Raw genomic sequence first — 22,681 nt, 5'->3', positions numbered from 1 at the left:
AATGAGAAAAGGAAAAGGCCTGGGGCCGAGCCTTGAGGGCTCTAATATTTAATGGCTGAATAAAGAGCTATGAGAGAGACAGAGAAAGAACTACCCCAGAGTCAGGAGGAAAACCAAGTAAAACCAAGTAAGTAGGGCACCATGGAAGCTCGCTAGGCAGTGTTTTAGGATATGACAATGGTCAGCGTCACATGCTGTTGAAAGGTGAAGTAAGATGATAACTGAAAACATCCACTGGATCTAGTGACACTGGCAAGAGCATATGATGGGGGCTCAAAACAGACTGAAATGAACTGAGTGTGAGAGGGAGGTGAGGACACAAACTCACCTCATCAGCTCTGGCTCAGTGGGGTAGAGGAGATAGTGTAGGGGAAACAGAAATGAGAGTCTGAGTGAGGGCTGTTTTTTGTTTTTGTTTTTCATGATAGAAAACGAAGAGCATTTAAAAGCCAACTGAAAGGCTATGAGGAGCAGGGACAGGGAAGGAGGGAGGATGATTAACAAAAGGATCCTCAGGAGGGAGACTGGGGTCAGTTCCAAGGACACTGGAGGGACTGGGCTACAAGGAAAGGAAGGTAACACAAGGGAAGAAGGACAAGGTGGGAGTAGATGCTTGGTATCTAGAACAGAGAGCCCTATGAATGGCTGTTCTCTCTACACAGTGGATGGTGAGGCCACTGGCTGAAAAGAGTAGAAAAGATCTGAAATGGTCAGTGTGGAAAGATGAAAAGCAGAGTAAGTGAAAACGGGCCATGTCCAGGGCCATCTGAGGTGGGTAGTCAGCAGTCTATGGGGGGCTCTGAGGTAACTTTTCTGCCACCTGAAGGAGTATACTGTCAGGTTGGTTCATGTCCGATCAAGCTTTTGCCAGACTCTTTTACATGGAATGCTAGATTTTTGCTTTGAGTAATGAAAACTGAACAAGAAAGCGTTCAAGTAAATCTACTTTCAACAGATGAGCCTAAGACTAGAATGAGTATACTAAGGTTTCAAATAAATTTTATTAATCAAACTTAATCTCCTAAGTACATGACTAAGCTCTATCCTTTAAACTCAACGCTCATTTCTTTCAAAGTAATTTCAGGAAATTTCACCCAAGCTGATTCCTTAACATTATTTTATATCTACACAATAAGCAAAACTAAAAATTAAAATGGCCTGAATGTAAATCTTACACGGTATATATAAATGAAGTTCTCTTTTTTGTGAATACAGGCTAAGTCTATTACAAAAATATCTCAATATTGGAAAATGCAAAAAATAAAAAAGTATAAAGTCATAATTTTGGATGGCAAAGAACAAACAACGTCCGAACATGAGAGCTTTTTTCCTACCATATTCATGACACTTCTTTTTTCTAGTAGTATTCGAAATAAATTAGCTGTAATCTTGTTATCATGGACACCTTGCTCAAGGCCACGATTATCATCTTGCATGAGTCTTCGATCCATGATAACTTCAATCTGACCTACCAAACAAACAAACAGGCCAGGGTTATTCATTGAGAACCTCATAATACAAGGCAGGGTCTCGATTGAAGTTTTTCCTCCAGTCAGGGAGACAGACCTATACAACCCACAGTACCATGGGCTTCCTCTCGATAATAGCGCAAAGCAGCTAGTATAAACTCATAAAGCAAGATTGTATTTCTTCTTTTCTTTATCAGCTTCTAGTAAAATCTAATAAGAAATTTAAAAATGGGACAGAAGAGATCAAAATTAAAGTGAAACTTACAAAAAATGAATAGAACCAGTAAATTAAATCCTCCAAAAATTTAGTGGCTTCATTTGGAATTTAAAAATGTTTATGAGGTTCATTAAAAAATGTACATCACGCATGGAGTAATAAGACAAACACAGAAGGACAGAATCTAAAAAGGATTTGAAGTAAAATTTTAGGTTACTTGATATGCTGTGATTCTCTGACGCCCTAGAATTTGGAGACACCCACCATGTACCCCCTTCCCTCTCTGATACTGTGTTAGTTTGTCTTTTCTCCTATGGCCCCAAAAGTTGTCATATTTGGCTCCTTTATTTGCTATGCAATAATTCTACAACTCCTTTAGTTTAAATTGTAAGCTAATGGTTAGGTTATAAAATTACAGACTAAAAAAAAAACTGAAAAGAAATCACCCAGAGACATATTTATATGCTTAAGATTATACTCCCCCCAAACCCACTCAAGTTATATGTGTTTAAATATATATATTCATCTATCCATTCATTCATATTTACTACTGTATTGAGCAATCATTTGGCATAAAAGGGAACTACATAAAGGATTTTAATAACTATTATGCTTACATAGTCAAACCAAGTCTGTTTAGTTTCTATCTTCTCAGTTTAGGTATCCAGTACATAAAATTAACAGTGCTGGTTAGAATTTTCATTGTTGTTTTCCCCATATTTCATAAGACAATTGTCCAGAACATGCTCTTCAGGCACTGGGGCTAACTGTCCCCATGCCTATGTAGAATTTGATCTCTTCACACACAAATTAGTATATCAATCTCTTGGTCATTTCTAACTCTTCTCTCTGCCTCCAAATGTTAGCTCATATACTATGTGACACTGAGTAACTTCCTGGCCTGTACTCAAATTGTTTTTATGTCCATAGCTCTCTTGATCAGGGAAGTGAGATAATACTGTTTGGTTCATGACTGCTTGAATCCTAAGGTCTAGTCCCCTATTTAAGTAGAGCCCAGTTTTGAGAATTTAAGGCAGAGTTTAAAAATGGGTAGCTCAGGAGTCATCTCTGACACAAAGAGGCTTTATGTTCTGATTTTTAAAACATTATGTCACAAGTTACAGAATGGGCAACTTCTCATAAAATTCCAAACTTCTGGGCTTTTCTTCAAAAACTGAAAAATTTGGCAACACTGGGCCCCTTTCCCCATGGCGACAAGTAGCTGACACAAAGCAGTGGCCACCCCAGTGTACAGGGGGGATGTGCTCCGCAATTCACTCAAATCCCAAGCACTCCCCACTGGAGCCCCAACATGAGGCCATTATTATTTTTATAACTGTATTCATGTCTTCATGACATGATCTCATGATTTTGTCTAGTGAAGGCCACAAAGAAAAATGATAAGTAGTAAGGTTTTCTGTGTGTGGAAGTACAGAATGCATGTATATACATAATATAAATAGTGGGATTGTATGCATATACCCAATATAAAATGAATATGCCAGGCATCTGTACACATTTATTATCTGCCTGGCTCCATAACATGCTTGTCTTAGCAACTCTTAGTATGTAAGGAAAGAAGAGCAATTGACACGTATATGATAATTAAAAACATGTATTATGAGGGAGAAAGTCTCCCAATAGAAAGTTCTAAAAAAAATCAGTCAGCGTCTACTATCTATTTTCTCTTTCACTCCATTACATTCTCTCTTTTGGAATCTGTAAAGTCATGTCTGTCACCTCTTTATCCCCATATCTGTATCATCTCTACTCCCTTTCTTCTTTTCAGCTGGTAGTGTCCTAGAAGGATGGGATTCAGAGAAGGACCTAAGTTTGAACTGTAACTTTCCACCTTTGTAAACCTGGTTAAGTTATCTGAACTCTATCTAAACTTAGTTTAATTTGAGTCTGAATTTCCATTCCCAATCAGTCACAATAATGACAGACTTCTGCAAACAATGAGCCATCAGGTGAAGTAAATTATCTTTAAAAATAATCAGTTTCATGGACTTTTAGGTCCCTCTTTTTTCATCTGAAGATTAAGGAAATTTATTATTTTACATTGGTCTCATAAAGCTCAAAATTAACTAACAGTCTGGTTCTCAAAAGAAGAAAGTCTGTGACTGGGGATGATAATTAACACATATTACCAGCAGAAAGATTATACACTGGGGAGTGAAACTTATAAGAGCAAAAAAGAATCTAAACAACACACCACTTTTCAAACTTGAAACACCTAAAGATTGAGCAGAGAGCAGGGTCAAGCGATACTCAGCATCCTGGACATATGCCATTGTAGTCATCGGATAAACGTTCGCCTGGAGAGGCAATTTACTCAGTGTCATTCTAGGTTGAATCTGTAAGACCAAACAGTTCTCGTTAAGGAAAAAAAAATCAAGTGATATTTACACATGTACTTAAAAAAATTACTATCGACTACAGATGGTTTTCCTTCCAAACAAAAAAAGGTACAGCACCTTTCTTGTCCAATAGAACAGCTAACTTAGAAATGAAAACATTCTTCAAAACAATATGAAGAAAAATCATGAGCATCTTAGAAAACAATTTTTAAGTGAGAAAGGTAGAACTTGTCCAGATTTTTAAAATAGGCATTACCATTTAAATTCAGAATAAAAATTCTTAACAAGTTTTCTAGCTCTCCAATATTTGCATAAAACAAATTATAAAGGTATTAAGGATTCACTTCTCATTTACATCTAACATACTGCTTTTGTAATGAAGGCTAAGCATAATAGCTCTCTATCCCCTTTCAAGAAATATCTCTTATGATTCTTGTATCAGTTTTAATAAATACCACACATCTCCTCACCAAATCCTCTAACATACTATGTTATAATAATCAAATGCATATTTATATTTAAAAACTATTCAAGGCTTACTCTTCTTGTTTAGTTTCAATGTAGACAGTTCCAAATTCCAATTTTTCTTGGTCTAGTATCTGAATGCATGAAATACAACTCTAATTTTATATTTTGAGAGACTGACAATGCACTAAGCTGATCTGGGTCAAGGAGACTCACTCAAACCTCAGGAGGAGACATCAAACAGAGACTTTGTTATCAGAAATCTTATACCACATAAAAATGCCATCTCTTCTTTTAAACTCATGAAAGTTCGACATGAAACTCAGAAAAGGAGAAGTTCAACATAAACATAATAGTTAACATGTACTGAGTAACCATTAATGCCAGGCACAGTATTGAGAATTTCACAGATAAGATCTTTAATCTTCACAACAACCCTGCAGTAGGTCATTCAACTTACTGGTTCTGAATAGTGTCCCCCCAAATTCATGTTCGCTCAGAACCTGTGAATGTGATTTTACTTTGAAATATGGTCTCTGCAGATAAAATCAAGTTATATTGGATTAGGGTGAGCGATAACCTAAAGAACGGTGTCGGTGCTTTGTGACCGCCTGGAGGGATGGGACAGGGAGGGTGGGAGGGAGGGAGACGCAAGAGGGAAGAGATATGGGAACATATGTATATGTATAACTGATCCACTTTGTTATAAAGCAGAAACTAACACAGCATTGTAAAGCAATTATACTCCAATAAAGATGTAAAAAAAAAAAAAAAAAAAAAAACTAGATGTTTGGGACTTCCCTGGCGGCGCAGTGGTTAAGAATCAGCCTGCCAATGCAGGAGACACGGGTTCAGTCCCTGGTCAGGGAAGATCCCACATGCCACAGAGCAACTAAGTCCGTGCGCCACAACTACTGAAGCCCGTGCGCCCGCACGCCTAGAGCCTCTGCTCCGCAACAAGAGAAGCCACCGCAATGAGAAGCCCGCGCACCGCAACGAAGAGTAGCCCCCGCTCAACGCAACTAGATAAAGCCCGTGCACAGCTATGAAGACCCAACACAGCCAAAAATAAATAAAAAAAAAGATTAAAAAAAAAAAAGAATGGTGTCCTTACAAGAAATGGGGAATCTGGACACAGAGAGAGACATTCAGAGGCACAAGGAGACCATGTGACAGCACAGGCAGAGATTGGAGTGATATGTCTACAAGGCAAGGTGTACCAAGGATTGTCTGCAACCACCAGAAGCTAGAAAATGCAAGGTTATACTTCCCTAGAGTCGATGGAAGGAGTGGGGCCCTGCCTACATCTTGATTCTGGACTCCTAATGTCCAAAACTGTGAGAGAATAAATTTTTGTTGTTTTAAGCCACCCAGTTTGTGGCGGTTTATATCACAGCCCTAGGACATTAACAAACTGGTGGAAAAAACAACTGTAAAACGTTAAAAAAAAAAAAAAAAAAGGAAGGAAGGAAGGGAAACTAATTAGAAAGAAATCTCCAATCCTGATCTTCCTACTCCATTTAGTTGTATACTTAAAAAAAAGACATTTAAAACGGTCACAGTTGTGTAGCTGTTACCCTCACTCCCCACCTGCGGGTCTAGATTTCTAGTTTGGCCCAAGTAACTACTCTTTTCAAAGCTTAAGAAATGGCCTATGCTAAAAAAGAGGAAACACTTAGGCTATAGACTTAAAAATAATATTTTCCTATTTATTAAAATGGTCGAAACTTGTAAAGAAAATTCACATTTTTATTCATTTTTACTAAGTTTTTTCATTCATGTATACACCCACACATACATATTACTGCTTCTGTAAGACTTTAAGAAAAGCCTTTCTTTTGTACACAAGGAAAATGAATCACCATAAAGCCAGGGCTTCATTTGAAAACCAAACAGCTGTAGAAGAATTAACATGTTAATTCAAAATGTATGCTGCAATTTTTATGCTCTGAAAAGGTTTAAATTTAACTTTTGCAGGAAATTGTAGAAGAGAAAATTATCACAATCCCTTCCACTCATCCCAGTTGAAAATCAAAGTAACAGCATTTGTGAAATTATTTCTATTCGTAGCCAGAAATTTCTAAAATGCTAATGCCTCAAAAACATGCTCATGGGGCTTCCCTGGTGGCGCAGTGGTTGAGAGTCCGCCTGCGGATGCAGGAGACATGGGTTCGTGCCCCAGTCCGGGAAGATCCCACATGCCACAGAGCGGCTCGGCCCGTGAGCCATGGCCGCTGAGTCTTCGCGTCCGGAGCCTGTGCTCCACAACGGGAGAGGCCACAGCAGTGAGAGGCCCGGGGACCGCAAAACAAACAAACAAACAAAAACAAACATGCTCATGTTTCTAATAGGATTATTTCAAAGATATGTTGTTACACACATACACTCTGAATACAGAGATTTAGGTAACACTCAAAAGAGCTCTAGTAAATTAGAGAAATGACAATCTTAAAAATTTTTATGAATCAATTTTCCCATTACTATTTTAAACTACTTCATGAAAATTTTGACTAAATACACACCTACTCACATTTCTAAACGGATGTTTTTATTTGTATATCTATGTCTATGTACACATATGTGTGTGTATATATGTACACACACATATACATCAGAGAGAAGAGTTTTCCTGAAATTTAAAAGAGCCCAGTATTAAATCATACATTTAAAAACATATGTGGAATAAACTAAATATACATAGACCAATTCCTTGTGAGGAAAAAAAAAGATATACTCCATCAGTCCCTAATTAATATTCCCTTTCTATTAGATAAATTCATATACATTTTAGCATCAAGGTATTTAACATGCGTAATGGTCACTAAATCTTCCTTTGAAAAAATAAATCCTTACAAATAGACATTTCACAAAATAGTCTTGCAAATATATTTGTTCTAACCTTGAAAATATGGTTGAATACAGAACCTAAAAGTGTGTTAAAATTCAGTTTTATTTTAGAAATAATTTGCAAGCTTAAGCATATTTTTTCAAAGATTCCAAAATTAACTGGCCCATCATCACATATAAAAGTTACATATTATAACCATTACTTAAACATTTTAAAGGGAAATTACCTGGTATCCATTTAGGTCAGTATAAAATCTATTTTGGTTGTTGATGCTAGAAGAAATTCTCATTGCAATCTCACGGTTATGTTCTTTTCGGATGTCCACAATATTGGAAATTTCCACAGACTGTCCTTCTATTCCTAAAGTTAAAAGAATATATACATTAATAAAAAATAATTGACGCGCTTTTCTTAAATATACTATACAGAACTCTTTCTAACGTTACAGGTATTTTCCTGTTTCCTACTTCCTATCTTTACTATCTCTCATATGCCAAATGGTGTCACAATTCACCTTTTTTTAAATCAGACAATAGAAAACATTTATTCAGGGGCATATATAACTCAACAGAAGGATGAAGAGGCTAGAATGAGATAAATGTAGGTGAAATATAACATGCAAATGATTCTGCAATGAGATCCAGAGGGGAAAGAGGACATTAAATGAGAAAAGGTCAGCCACACTACAGGCCAATCCACCACTCATGTGCACTGCCACTCCCCAACAGAGCCATTCAAGCCTACTTCTTCACCAGGCTCTCCTCACACACTGGAAATTATGAGTGGTGAAATTTACACCCTGGTGGTTCAAGAGACAGTGTATTACTGCCCATGATCTATAGCCAGGAAAAGAGACAGGAGGTCCAATGCAATGATTTATGGCTAAAACTGGTATTACCATATTAGTATTTGTGAAGTATAATCTGGAGAGCTCCCCAGAACTTAAATCAATTTAAATTGAGTTTGGTGTCTCTTAGGATCCCTTGTTATGGAGTGATTCATTTTGCCGTTTGCTATATAAAGCAGAGGAGAGCTTGAAAAAGTCCCAGATGTATCGAACATTTTTGTTTTTTTGGATAAGCCTGAAGTATTTACTAATTTCTATCTGTCATGCTACCCTAACTATATCTTCAGGTCCTCAGTGAACCCTTGGGTCTATTTCAGAGCTGGAGAGAGGAGTTATGAAGAAACCCAACACTCTTAATACAGATTTGAGTGGATATAGAAGATACTGTAGGATTTTCTAAGGAAGAGAATGATTACGAAAGTGGTCAAAGAAGAAAGATTGGCCATATCCTATTTCATAGAGCTGAAGTTTTTTGAGGTTCCAAGAACCCTGGACACTTAACCACCGTTGTTATTCATGACCCACCTCTCCCCCTTCTCACACACAATCTGTCACTCTGCTGATAACCAGTATACTCTTTGGAGAAAGAGGGCTGTGTACAGAAAAGCAGGGAGGGGAGAAAGAGGGTGAGGAAGGCTTTTTCCAGGAGCCAAGAAGAATCCCCAGAGTTCAGACAGCAAATAGAAAGGAAGTTTGGATCTGTGGGATTTGTGGAAAAAATGTAAATGCAGCTGGCCCAGGCATTATAGGTTTATGTGAAAAGTACAACTGGAAATTGTACACCATAGATAATAATATGGTAACAATACTAAATGGGCTGCAGTTTCCATCAATATAATTTTCAGCATGCTCACAGAAATTCTCTTCTGGTAGATGTTGTCTTTCCAACTCAACAACCTCAACCAGAGCCAACTTCAGTTTCTTACTACGATGAGCATGATCTCCATGGGTGGGGGAAGGAAGTGCCATTTTTTTTCCTGCTTTATAGCCACAGTCTGAACCACTAACCTCTGCTAATTAAATGCATACATACATTTCCTTCTGAGAATTACCAGAACCTGCCAACATAGTTGATCCAAACTTCTTCACCACTATTGGGAAGTTTGGGGGGGGGAAAAAAAAGCAAGTGCATATGCTGGTGATAGAACAATAGTGTGTTCTTTGAACTGGGAAATGCATTACTTTAGATGCAAACTTTCCTTCCAGTATACTTACATTGTCCAGAATATTTTTCTAAAACCAAATGAATTGTATATAAAATTTTAAAAGACAAGCATCCACAAATGAACCAAAGATGCCCAAAACCCAACATGTAGCACTAGAGATGCTAGTATTAATGCAGCATTAGGGAAAACAGCAGATGGCAAGTGACTCTACTTTACTGAAAGCATTCATAGCGTTTTTAGTACTGCTTTATGTTTTCTCCTCTCTAGATGGACTATTATCTCAGGGGTCAACAAAATACATGAAATGAAATAAAGTCTTCACAAAAGAGACCATCATTAATTTCAAGGTATGTATCTCTGGAAAACATTTACAAAAAACATGCTTTGAGAAAAAATTAGTAATTTCACATTATCTCTAGCAATGATAAATTATTTCCATTGAGAAAATCATCTTTCTCAAGCTCAGTATTATGCTCAGATCCTGTTGGGGCAACAAATGCTTAAAGCTCCTTTAAAAGGAGCCTTCACGTCCATTCACAATTCAGCAAGACATTGATTTAAATTCTGTGCCACGGTAGACTTAAAATAAGTTCAAACTTAATATACTTATTGTGAACAAACCAAACGAAACCTGTAATGGTAAAAAAAAGCAAGGAGGTATCCCTGAGTTCTCAAAGAAAAATAATTATTTTTAAAAGAAGAACATGTGTGAGGGAGAAAGAAGACTGCTGACTTTTCCTATTCTGTGTCAAGAATTCCTAAGATGTGTCAGTCCCAAAGAAGTTCATGGGACTGAGGGCAGAACTCCCCAGGAAGCAGGGGTACAAACCCAGTGGTCCCAGTGATATGCTGGATCTTTGCAGGATGTGGCAGCAAAAGATACTTTTGCTAAAATGGTTCTACCTGAGCATAGATGGCCAGGGCTTTCTAAGTCCTTCTAGTTTTTCTTCAATCCTGGGAAAGAAAATAGCTCCTACTTAACAAGAGTAGTCCATGGGGGAGGGGGAGCGGGTGTGAGGCCATTCCCAGGTTTCAACAGAGAACTAAGTGCCCTTTTGCTAGCACCTCACACTCTGTGCCCTTGGAGAAGAGAGGATGGAGATTGTTTATCCTTATTAACACACAGGCAATGCAAAGTAAAATTTAGCCAGTTCACAGGTGAAAAGCTATAACAGAGAAGCCAAACGAGTGTTTCAGAACCCTGGAGCTCTTTAATTTTTCCTCCCTAGAGCCTATGAGCTGCTCACAAACACAGACTGTCTTATACACTATCTCATATTTCAGTTTTTAACAATGTTTTGGGCAGGTGGTCGGTGCTGAACCACTGTTAAACAGAATGAGTAAAGATGTGAGAGGCTGTCCCTCATGATGCAGAAGTTAACTGGTTGGGAGAAAGCAGATGGGCTATAGGTAAGGTTCAAATAGATAAAAGATGAGTAAGTACTTTCATTTTGAGCAAACACATGCATGTTAGAAGGTCAGTTCCTCAGGTATAGGGACCATGTCTTATTTATCTTATGCTCCCAGCACATAATAGGTACACAAGAAGTGAGTGAAGGGTTCAGCTGCATAGGGGAATGACAACAGTCAACAAGTACCAAGTGCTTACTATGTACCATACATTATAGGCTTTACATATAATCATTCCTGACCCTAAGCCTAGGAGGAAATTATCTGCCCCAGATCACAAGGCCTGGCAGAACCAGGACTAAACCTCTCAACCATCATGTCTCAATAGCAGACCAACTACTGGAAAATGTTGAAATTACTTTGGGACCAAGGATTGGGAAAAGCTTTGTAGGAATGCTTAAGTAGAGAGGAGAGCTCCAGACTATTTTCAAACAAGGAGAGAGGGCACTGATCTGGGATTTGATAAGCTGCGAGAGTTACTGAATTGAGTGAAATAAAATTAAGGGACAAGGCTTGCCAGAACCCAAAACTTCTTTAAAACAATCCAAAAATCTCTTCCAAAACGTCACAGTCACTCTAGAAGCCAATAAAGTAATATATATTAAATATTAAAGACACATACCCTAATTACCTCTCTTATCTACCTAAAATGAACACTAATCACGAGCACAAGCATGTTTACAGCGAGTGCACTGGTGCCAAGAGTAAAAAAAATGGGGAAACATGCTAGATGTCCATCAACAGGCAAATGAATAATAAAATCAGGTACACCCATGCTATGGAATGCTGTGTAGCAAATGAAAAGGAGGAGGCAACTCTGTCCTGGCAGAGAAAGATCTGATGGGAAAAGCAAACAGAGCGTTTGCACAGTACAATAAACTTTATGCTGACACAGACACAAACATAATACTATACATTTCTGTAGGTGTGTGTGTGTGTGAGAGAGAGAGAGAGAGAGACAGAAAGAGAGAGAGCGTGCAAATATCTGTATTACCTCTCTTGACCAGTGGATAGGGGCCAGACACAGATTCCAGAGAGACTTTATGTTATGTCCATAATGTGTGTAATTTTTGTCAAAAGAGTATGTGTGTAAATAGACACACACACATACATGTATATAATTTGCATTTTATACATAAAAATAATTTTAAGCATTTTTAAAAAAGATTATTTTCTAAGATGGCAGGGAAAAATGAAACTAAGGAGGCAAGGGATCAGGGTCGGAAGGCAAGACCCTCTTGACTCCGTTGATCAGCACTGGTCTTAAGGAAACCAAGAAACATACTCCTTTGAGTATGGAGAGAAAAACTGGAGGGTGCCTTGAACACACGCCCTGTGCCTGAAAGAAGAGGTGGAGCAAATATCCAGGATGGTCTAATGACTAAGTCATGCAGATGGAAAGGCTGGGGTCATGGCTCTGAGCAGCAACTGAGGGCCTCTGGAGAATCCTAGGCGTATCTCCTCTGCACAATCTACTCTCTTCATGTCAGATCATTCTAAAATCTATCTGGACCAGCCTAATTCAGCCCTCTCCACCTGCCTAGACCACCTTATTCTAACAATTCTGAAATGCAAGGCATACTTTTCCAAGGAATATAAATCGGACGCCTCTCTCACGACACTGAAGTAGTTATAGGAATAAGAGGCAGCAGCTTGGGGAAAAGAGCAAGAGAGCCCCTCTCTCACTCCAGCAAGAATCCAATATCTTATTAGTGGCACTCAATGTGTGCTTAGGACAAGTTATCAGATCAAGATGGAAAAACAGCAACTGGCCCACACCCACCTGGGAAAATGAAAAGTGAAGGTGAGAGCCCTAAGAGAGGTGTTTAAGCCTTCAAACAAAAGTCTAACTGAAATGTGACATAGATAGGAAATCAAATATAAAATAAATCCTCAAAAAACCCACCCAGGATTTAAAGCAAGGTCTTTCAGTGATTGTCCTTAAAATGTGTGCTCTGGGGCAAAAATGGAACCTTGCTATCAACCTGCTGTCCTCATCCCTTTTCCTCAAATCTGTGTCTGAACGGAGAGAAGGCCTGAGCCCTCATGTCATAGCAGAAGTAAGGCAATAAGAACTGTCATGAAAAACCAGGGCTCCTAATTTTGAATATCTCCCCTTCAATTTTTGGAGTATTTTGTTTTGTATTTAAATGATCAAAAATATAAGAGTAACTCTCCTAGTGTGTATTTACTTTGTGACACTGTTTTTGTAAACTTATCCAACTTAACTGGGAGTTGACACATGATTATTAATTAACACACACTGCTTAGTTTGACACATACACTTAAATGACAATACACAACAATGATAAATTTAGTAGGTCAACATGTAGATAATGTTTCTAAAGAGCAAATATTATCATGACTATATTAAAAAAAAACAAACAAACTGTACTCCCATCTGAAAGTACCAAGAATAGAAATGGTAGTAATTCCCACAACCGATGACCTTTTTATCCATGTTGACTGACTCAACTTATCATCCATTACAAGATCTAATTTATTCTCTGAGGTACCTGCTGATTTCCAGGCCTGTAAATGTTCACGTTGATTATTTCTCCACAAGTGAAAATTTTAACGTCTGCTTTCAGGAATACACAGTTTAGTAAATTTCATTCCAAGACTCAAATTTAAGAAAATAATGATGCATCACTGTGTTTCATTTATAAAGCACTAGATAAATAACTACCACTGCTGACTGATCAACGTATGAGCTAGGCACTAGTCTACATACTTTATGCTCTTCATTTCAATATTTCTCACAATAACACAAAAGTAAATGCATAATAAGAAAGGTATAGCATTTCGATCACACAGATTACAAATTCTGGTTAAAGATTCTACCAATTAAGTATGATATATGTGAAAAAGGCCTAATAACTGAAACATACACAACAAAACTGGGAATCTGTCATTTTTTTTTCTAATAAACACTGATTTTAAAAAACAACAGGTTTTTTAGAAGCCCTGTTTTGGAGGAACATAACACCTACATCAGTAACATTCTTTTAAATCCAAAACAGACGTGGTCTAACTAACCTGGGAGGCGAATAAACAGCTCATGACCCACAGTCCAGACTTGGGCTGCTCTAGTACAGAGAAGGAAGGATGCTGGAGTAATCTCAGTGGTCTGCCTGCCTCCACACTGACAGTCACTCTGGAGTTGCCTACTTCCTGTTCTTGCAAACATACTCTTTTCCAAGGTGCTTTTAGATAGGAAGCTCAGATTCCACTGAAACAGACCTGCCATGGAAGCATGTGGTTCTTCCTTTTCTTTTTTTTAAACCACACTTTCACTATTCCTTCTCCCAGCTTAACCAAAAAAAAGAAAAAAGAAAGAAAAAAAAGGCAGCAGCATGCCTCTCACCCACCCTAACTCAAGTGGGGCTGAACAAAAACAATTTGAAGTATTGGTGTCTGATTGAACTTCAACAACCAGGGAACAAATATTTTTGCAAAACACATGGTTTTCCAATTGTTGGCTTTCAACAAAATTGAAGGTTACCTAGTAAAGTTGTCAGACAGTAGATCATTAAAAATAATTGATTAATGTTTGGCAATAGATCACTGTGATTTATGGAATATAACTCAGAAGGAGTTCAAGGAATTAAATGGCATTCTCATAACTAAACTCCTTCAATTTCCACCTACTTATTTATGTTAGCAACATTCCTTTGCCTTTCATTTATAAGAACAAGAAGAAAAAAATCAATGCTGAAACCTATCTCTTCTAGCAATAAGTAACATTTACCAATGAATGCATAAACATTTAGGATACAAACGGTACAATTCATGTCATTAAGAAAAATATTTCTATTGAAGTTTATAAATGATCAAAGTGGTAATATATATAGATCAATTATACATTTTGATCAATCATATACTATAACAATTTTTATAACTCAATCCAGAAGAAATTTAATACTTCGAGTTTTAGGATGACAGAATTTTAAAACATATATATATATATATTTAAAACACATATATATATATTTCTTTCAGAAGAAGAATGAAAAGTTGACCAATAATAAGACTCTCAAGCATAAAGTATTAAAATTTGGTGGAGGAAGTAGAATGGAAATATGAGTTAAAGGAGAAAATAATGCTATGAAATTTGACTGTTTAAGAAGAGTTTGTTGAGGGGCTTCCCTGGTGGCGCAATGGTTGAGAGTCCGCCTGCCGATGCAGGGGACACGGGTTTGTGCCCCAGTCCGGGAAGATCCCACATGCCGCGGAGCGGCTGTGCCCGTGAGCCATGGCCGCTGAGCCTGCGCGTCTAGAGCCTGTGCTCCGCAATGGGAGAGGCCACGACAGTGAGAGGCCCACGTATCGAAGAAAAAAAAAAAAATAAAAGAGTTTGTTGAGGCTTTTAAAAAATGCATGATTTGGGCTTCCCTGGTGGCGCAGTGGTTGAGAATCTGCCTGCCAGCGCAGGGGACATGGGTTTGAGCCCTGGTCTGGGAAGATCCCACATGCCACGGAGCAACTAGGCCCGTGAGCCACAACTACTGAGCCTGCACGTCTGGAGCCTGTGCCCCGCAAACAAGAGAGGCCGCGACAGCGAAAGGCCCGCGCACCGTGATGAAGAGTGGACCCCACTTGCCGCAACTAGAGAAAGCCCTCACATAGAAACGAAGACCCAACACAGCCAAAAAAATTTTAAATAAATAAATAAATAAATAAGTCAGGAGCTCTTAAAAAAAATGCATGATTTAGTATCAAATTGCTACCCATTGGATATGCTTATCTTAAAATGTCAATATTTACAGTATACCAAAAATAAAACCCTTTGCAAATATTTAAATGTATAAAGGAAAACTAGATGTCAAATTACAAATATGTAACGGACACAGATTCTTCAAATTCTTATAGGAACAAGGGAATTTGATCTCACCCACACCACTTCACACTTTGTGCTATTCTTTTCCTCTTTTCTGCCCATTCAAGTGACATTTCTCTAAGACCTAGCATCTCAGAAACTCACTTCCTTTATCAAATCTTCTCCAAATGCCTCAACCCTCCAATGACCACTCTCTCAGGCCTGCACATCCTTCTTAAGGAGATACAACACTTAGTGTGTGTCAGGTTTTATGTACATTAACTCAGTTAATCCTCCAACACTCCTATGAGGAAGACTCTATTATTGTCATCATTTTTAGGATGATAAAGCCGAGACCATGTATGTAATAACCTGCACAAGGTCAAACACCTGGTAAGCGGCAGAGCAGGTTTGGAAGCTGGGAATGAAATGTACATGGGCTGACTCTGGAGTCGGAGCTCTTAACCGTCACACTTGCTTGTGTTTCCCATCCCTATTCCCTTCATCTGAGTTTAGTACCACACATATTTGTGGGAGATGATGCTATTTCCCACTAAGAAGCCATGCCTTCAATGCAGCAGCTGCTGTCAAACAGCCCCCAAGATAACCTCTGAGTTCTGAATTTGTGTAACCAGAATGTGCTTATAGTCCCTTAAAATAACCTTCCTTTTCACGCCTATAGGGAATAATCAGATTTGACACATAGCTACTTACTTCATTTTTTAAAAGTTCCAATTAACAGGAAAAAAATTCTTAGCAGTCAATTGCATATTATGATATTCCAAAAATGTTTTAATTACCTAGGTCTGCCTAGCCATAACTTAATGCTTTTTACTCTTAAATCAAACTAAATATGGAACGTAGTCCTGGGAAAAATGAGAGATTGATTATAAACCATTTTAATATCCTCATGAATCTTTTTATGGAAATAAAAACAAATTCAGCGAAGCTGTGAGACCTTGTTTGTAAGTGGAAGGACTCCAGGGATGAGGGCCGCAGATTCAAGCATCCTTAGAAGATGAATTTAGGAGCAAGGAGTCAAGCACCAAAGAAACTTGATGTGAAAACAAGTGTTGTTAAGACTCTTTGATGGTGATACCTAATTGACCATCTAGTCTTTCTCTCCTAAGAAGTTAAAGAACAAACTCAAGGTCACTCTAGTTTGCTTAGAGGCGAAACTAAGGATTCAGATCTCTAATTCCCAAAGTGATTCTCTTATATGTTTAACTGGATACAATTCATTTTGACTCTCTAAAAGTCAAGGGTCATGTTATGAATCCATTTAGATTATATATTCAAAACAGAAGAAAAACAAAGCAACTTCTCTTTGATTGCTAAATATGTCCTTGGAAGGAAATTATCAGTCATTTCAGCCAAAGGAAAGTCTTTTCTTCCATACTTCTTGATGGCAGTTCATTACATTTTACCCCCAGGCTACTGTGTACTTTCTTTTGGCAAGATCCACTACATGCAGTACTTTCATAATATGTTGGTGGAAAACAGGCAAAAGTATTTACTGCGTTTAAGGTATTTCTCCTAAGGGCTGAAACATGGTTTACACAGACACATTCACTCACTCACTCACTCACAAACACCTGCCTAGGAGAACATAGTCCTGAGGGGGGAAAAATACCTTGAAGGTATATATTAACAGATCTGGAACCTGAACCTTGTGCCAGTGAAAATGAACATGATACATTGGTAACCCATAGCAACCTAATTCTTCAAAGTAGCAGTTTATGTCAGAAAATAGCACCAGTCTAATAATTACAACTCTGAAGACAAATGAAACTACGGCTCGTGAATGTCACTTACTGATCATAACATCACAGCAAGATACGTATTTTTTGTGATGGTAAAATAACAAATTCCTATAACACAAGGTGGTACAGGGGTTTCTGCTTGTATTATATTCTATCTTCTAATCCAAGGTTAATGATAAAAGCTAAAGCAGCATATCTGGTAACATTTACAGCTTCAATTTAATGAAAGATGATTACACTACAAGAAAAATTAATCCCCACCTCTCCCACCTTTTCCTCCAGAAAAATGTTATTTTCTATAAATGAAATAATCTTTTAGAAATCATAAAATAGTCCTAAAAGGGCATTTCATTAAGTTATGGTCACCATAAAAAGGATTTATTTAACTTGATATAAGGCAAAGCATGATGTTTCATTAGAAATCTCTGATCTTTTGAAGCTTTTAAAGCTTGTGAGCACAAAATTTCCTCTAATTTAATATTTCTAAAAACCTTTTGAATGTAATGTCTGAACCATAATGAAAATAAAATCACAGTGTTTTTAATAGCTTAAATGATGTTAAGAGAGAGATTTTAAACTGTACTGCTTATTATTTTCAGAATCTGGAGAGAACACAAATAGAGAAACTGAAGTTAAATACCAAACCAAGAACAAAATCAGAAGTCAGGCTGCACCCGGGCCTCCCAACTCAGTTTGTTTCAAAATCAACAATGATCACACAGTTTATGTAATTTGGGAAGTGTTGGTTGATTTTTGTCCTTGACTTTGTTTTCTGCTGAAGATTAAATTGGGCAAAAGTTACTTTATGGAGAGAAGGATCAAAGAGTAACTAAAAAAGGAGATTGAGAAATTTAAATATATTTTGTCAGGTTTGCATTACCTTAGGTTTTAAAAGAATGTTTCAAGTAAATGGAATTTGAAAGGTTTAATATGAACGGATACTCAGTAAAGACAATCTATAATAAAACTCATTTTCTGTTTCTTCACCCTTCTTGCTTAGAGATAATAAAATCTTTTGTGTGATTAACTGGTTTAGTAAACATACAATTTCAGTATGTAATCTTAAAATATTAATAGTCTCCCTCCCCCCAACCCCCATTGATCAAGAAGTTGGTACTAACAACAGGCTCTAGTCATTAATACTCATCCAAATAACCATATCCACTCAGTTTAAAGGGGGCAAAATTAGTTTATGCCTGAAAATAGTTTAATAAGTTAAGTTCAAGAATAGATATTTTTGTTATCTTAAGAACTTTAAAAACAAAGCCAATCTATAAAAGCTTGGAAGTTGGCTGAAGTATTCGTAGCACCTAAGGTCAAAAGTCAGTTTGTCTATGCATTTTGATCAATCACTCAGAAGCGTAGTTTAAAGAGGCCAAAGTTCAAAAGAGCTGTCAAGTATTTCTTAGTACAGACGCTTTAGCGCTGCATAACCAAACCCTTTTCAGGTACTATGAACACCTAGAGAGTCAAACACCCTGAAGATTTCACATCTCTGTCACAGGCCTGGGTTAGTGATTTAATTAAAACCCACTAAGACAGGATCCAGACAACCTGCACCCTCACGCAATAGTGTATGAAAGAAAAGGACAGATGGAAATGGGTCACAGAGGCTACCAAGAAAAGGCTCTATCTCTAGAACTGGGCTTTTTTTCTTTTTTTCCCCAGGAGCTCAGATACAAACATGGGAGGCTATATAGTTTGGAAGAAAGCCTTTCAGGTGATCTAATATCTCCATTTTTCACAAACTGTAGTCTTGTTGGGGAAAAAAAATGCTCTGGGCTTGAGACAGCAAAAAGAAAGATGGATCTGCCACTTTGAATAGTTACATATGCTGGTTTCAGGTTCAGTCCAAGCAAGTACAGTAAAACTCACCTGAACAGCACTTTAAGTTAACTTCACATTATATCCAACTTATTTATCTGTCATTTCCCACAAACTTCTGAAGCTTCCTGCTTCCAAGCTGCAAAAATCTACCATCAGCAAAAAAGGCTTGAGCTCAAGTTTATTCCACTCATTGAGACATCCAGAGGCAATCTGAGGTCTGCATATTTATTTTTTATTAGTATTTTTGTTATGCTAATACTCTAAGTACTCCGTTCAAAACAACCTCTACTCCTTAACTGACTAATCAGAGCCAGCATTGCCACCTTGGAGAGCTGGGGCTCAGTGAATTCTCCGTGGCCCCTGCTCCTGCTAAAGGGCTGCTGTCAGCCACTGGGCATTTCTGACTGCTCAGTAGGGGACAGGAGGGGAGGGGAAGAGGAGAAAAGACAAGCATTTAGTTCTGATGAGTGTGTTTATTGGAATAAGTAAACGGGCCAAGTCAGAGCCTATTAATTTCCAAATTGGCCATTGAAGCATGACGGCAAGCTAGGCTACAGCCACAGAAGCAGAAGAGGGCCCTCTAATTTACAGAAACCACCCTTTGATATGAGACCCAGATCCCATGGCCAACAGAAGAAAACTCAGAAGTTGCATTGATGGACGGATGCAATTAAACAGAAGCAAAAGCAATTAAGCAAATACACCTGTTGAGAAGTTGGAATTTTTCTGATGAGTTGCTTCAGCAACTCTGAGACACAGCCTATCCCTAAATATAACTGATGAAAAGCAATAGTAAACCAAGTCTCATGATGGAGATCTGTGCCAAACGGTGCCATGTTATATTCAAGGAAGAACTTCTCCATTAAAACACAATAGTTTTAGCAAACTTACAAAGTAGATAAGCACATCTCCTGTGTGATCATGCTATTTTCTACCCATAAAATGAAACCTTTGGTGAAACATAGGTGAAGATGGAGTTTTAGGGCTCTCAGAAACAGTAAACAATGGCTTATGCAAGAGTACAAAGAGATAGCCAAAAATAGTGTTTCTGACTTAAAAGGTTTTGGGAAACTAAATAAAAGATTATTTCAAAACTACAAACTTTCTTGTAGGTAGCAAAGTGATTTCAGATAATTGCAAAACACACATAGTTAGTGTCTAATATGACTTTACCATCTTCTAGAAGACCTTTTACTTCTTAATTCAACATACAAATCATGGGTAATCCTGAAAACATATCCCATTACCACCTAAGAAGTCACATGAGAAAGTTTGTCCACACCTGAAATTCTACCAAAAGGCAAACATCGTTGAGATCTGAAGTTTAAGAAAGTTAACTAAAAACAAAATCAAATTTAGACACTGAAATTTGAAAACTGAACTTAGTTGTCCAAGAAATTCCCTGAACATAGCAGCCTTTGCTTCCGCACAAAACCTAAAAAGTAAACAGGGCCTGCCCATTCATTTTATCACTGGTTTTGAAATGCTTTATTGTCTACCTGCCTAAAGATTCTGGGAAAGAATATTTTCCTTTTCTAATTTTTCATCTTAGCTAACAGCAACAAAACATTTAAAGTGGCATTTTTATGAGGTCTTTTCTAAGAGAGTTGATATAATGGTAAATGGCCTGGTTATCAGGATTAAACTTGTGGTTGGAAGAGTACTCCATTCTAAAAAGAGCAAATTCAAAATCAACCAACAAAACTGTACAATTCTGAGATTGTTTGGGAACCACAGCTCCACCCAAATCCTATGGAAGGACCAGTGCCACGGTCCACAGTTCAGTTTCTAATGAGATCAAAGGCCTACTTCTTATCACTTGATTAACAAAGAAGCTGCTTCAATACTGTCCTAAAAGCAATGAAAACTGCCTGATTTTATGCTCTATAAGCTAAAGAGTCATAAACAAGCAGAACAAGCAGAGAACATTTTTCTTTTAAAGTTAAATTCTAGTAGTACACTATGACAATACATTCTATATTTAAGGCAGGCCGTGTGTGTGTGTGTGTGTGTGTGTGTGTGTGTGTGTGTGTCTGTGTGTGTGTGTGTGACAGAGGTAGTCAGTGATCCATTAATTGAAAGCCACATTTAATATAATTTCCATTTTATAAAATAAAACCACTATACTGTTTTTAAATCTGAGAAATGAGCACATGACTTAAGACAAATACTGTAATAGTAAAGAGAAGATATACAGAAGAAAAGAACAAGTATATGTAAGGCGTTAAATGTTTTACCATTTTTAATTATCAAAGGGTAAATACTACATTTTAAATCATATGATAAGTCTGATGTCAAGGTTAGACAGATGATTGTCATCTCCGAAAACCAACTGCTAATTTATTAAAACCAACAAAAGAAAAGCAAGAATTCAAGAATCAGTATACATTTGTTTCACATCTGCGTTTCTGTTTTCTTACCATGTATGTTGTACAGTCGAACTCTGTGGGTAACATGTTCAAAAAAGCAAGTCACGTCCGAAAAAAACCTTCCATGTTGCACTATGACAAAGGGTGGTGTTGTGTAAACATAAGGCTGAGGAGGAAATCACATTTTTAAGAAAAGTATTTTGGCTTTTAGTTTTTCCAAGGAATGTTTATTATAGTTTCCAAACTGGCAAATGTATATCACCTGATATTTGTAATTTTAAGTGAAAAGCAAAACTTACGAGGTATCAGAATATGTGCATGCTACAAAAATTGAATATAAGGTTTTGCACTAGACAAAAACTGCTGAAAATAGAAAATAAAAATTTTACAACCTGATTGGCCTAGATGATCTACAAACATTTCTCCCAGATATAAAAATTTCTAATTAAAATCTTTCTATATTGTCCATATGTTGTTTATTAGAATGAGCAATCGTTCTATAGCAGTGACATTTTCTCAGGTAAACATTTATTATAACCATGGCTCCCTAAAGTTCAGGGGTTGGGAAGGTGGCTAGGATGACCACAGGGAATCATCTTAAGCAAACAGGAAGCAGGAATCAGAAACATAGTTTAATCACAGTCAGGTTTACTACTCTAACACTGCCCTTTTACTCACAAGAACTAGCTGAATATAAAGCCAACTTCCAAACTCGGAAAAACTATGGCAACCACTGGTTTAGTTTTCATTATTTAGAATCTAGATTAAAGAAACTATGGGAATAAAACACATAGCTTATATGACACAGAAACAAAATTTAAAGCATTTATGAAGAATTTTATTTTCTTAAGTATTACACACCTTAGAAAGCTCAACAATAGCCTAAAAAGCTAGGCTTGCAATGTAGCACAAGATTTTCAGAACTGTGTAATTTTCTTCCAAATTTACCTCTTTGGCTAGAGAAAAATATTCTGAAATTAATATAATGCTTTATAGTTAACAAAGTTCTTGTACCTAATTACCATATAGCTAGAAAGTAATGGAGGAGAATGAAACCTAGGACGGTGATGTCCGGGCCTTTTTCTGATAAACTCAGCTGTCTCTTTCCCTGATGTTCTTTT

General features: G+C 37.3%; 1 protein-coding gene across 1 annotated transcript in view; it reads right to left on the bottom strand.

Annotated features, from left to right (window-relative positions):
• Window positions 1–22,681, bottom strand: part of MAN2A1 (mannosidase alpha class 2A member 1) — a 161,235-nt gene that overhangs the window by 19,805 nt on the left and 118,749 nt on the right. Inside the window, exons 16-19 of the mRNA XM_019940811.3 lie at window positions 21,612–21,726; window positions 7,586–7,719; window positions 3,902–4,043; window positions 1,335–1,468 (exon numbers count right to left, since the gene is read on the bottom strand). Coding sequence (XP_019796370.2) covers window positions 1,335–1,468; window positions 3,902–4,043; window positions 7,586–7,719; window positions 21,612–21,726 — 525 coding nt within the window. The remainder of the gene's footprint in view (window positions 1–1,334; window positions 1,469–3,901; window positions 4,044–7,585; window positions 7,720–21,611; window positions 21,727–22,681) is intronic.

The sequence above is a fragment of the Tursiops truncatus genome, chromosome 3 (genome assembly GCF_011762595.2).
Source record: "Tursiops truncatus isolate mTurTru1 chromosome 3, mTurTru1.mat.Y, whole genome shotgun sequence".
NCBI classification, from domain to species: domain Eukaryota; kingdom Metazoa; phylum Chordata; class Mammalia; order Artiodactyla; family Delphinidae; genus Tursiops; species Tursiops truncatus.
Note: the sequence above shows the minus strand (reverse complement) of the source record. Positions and strands in the feature narration are given on the sequence as shown.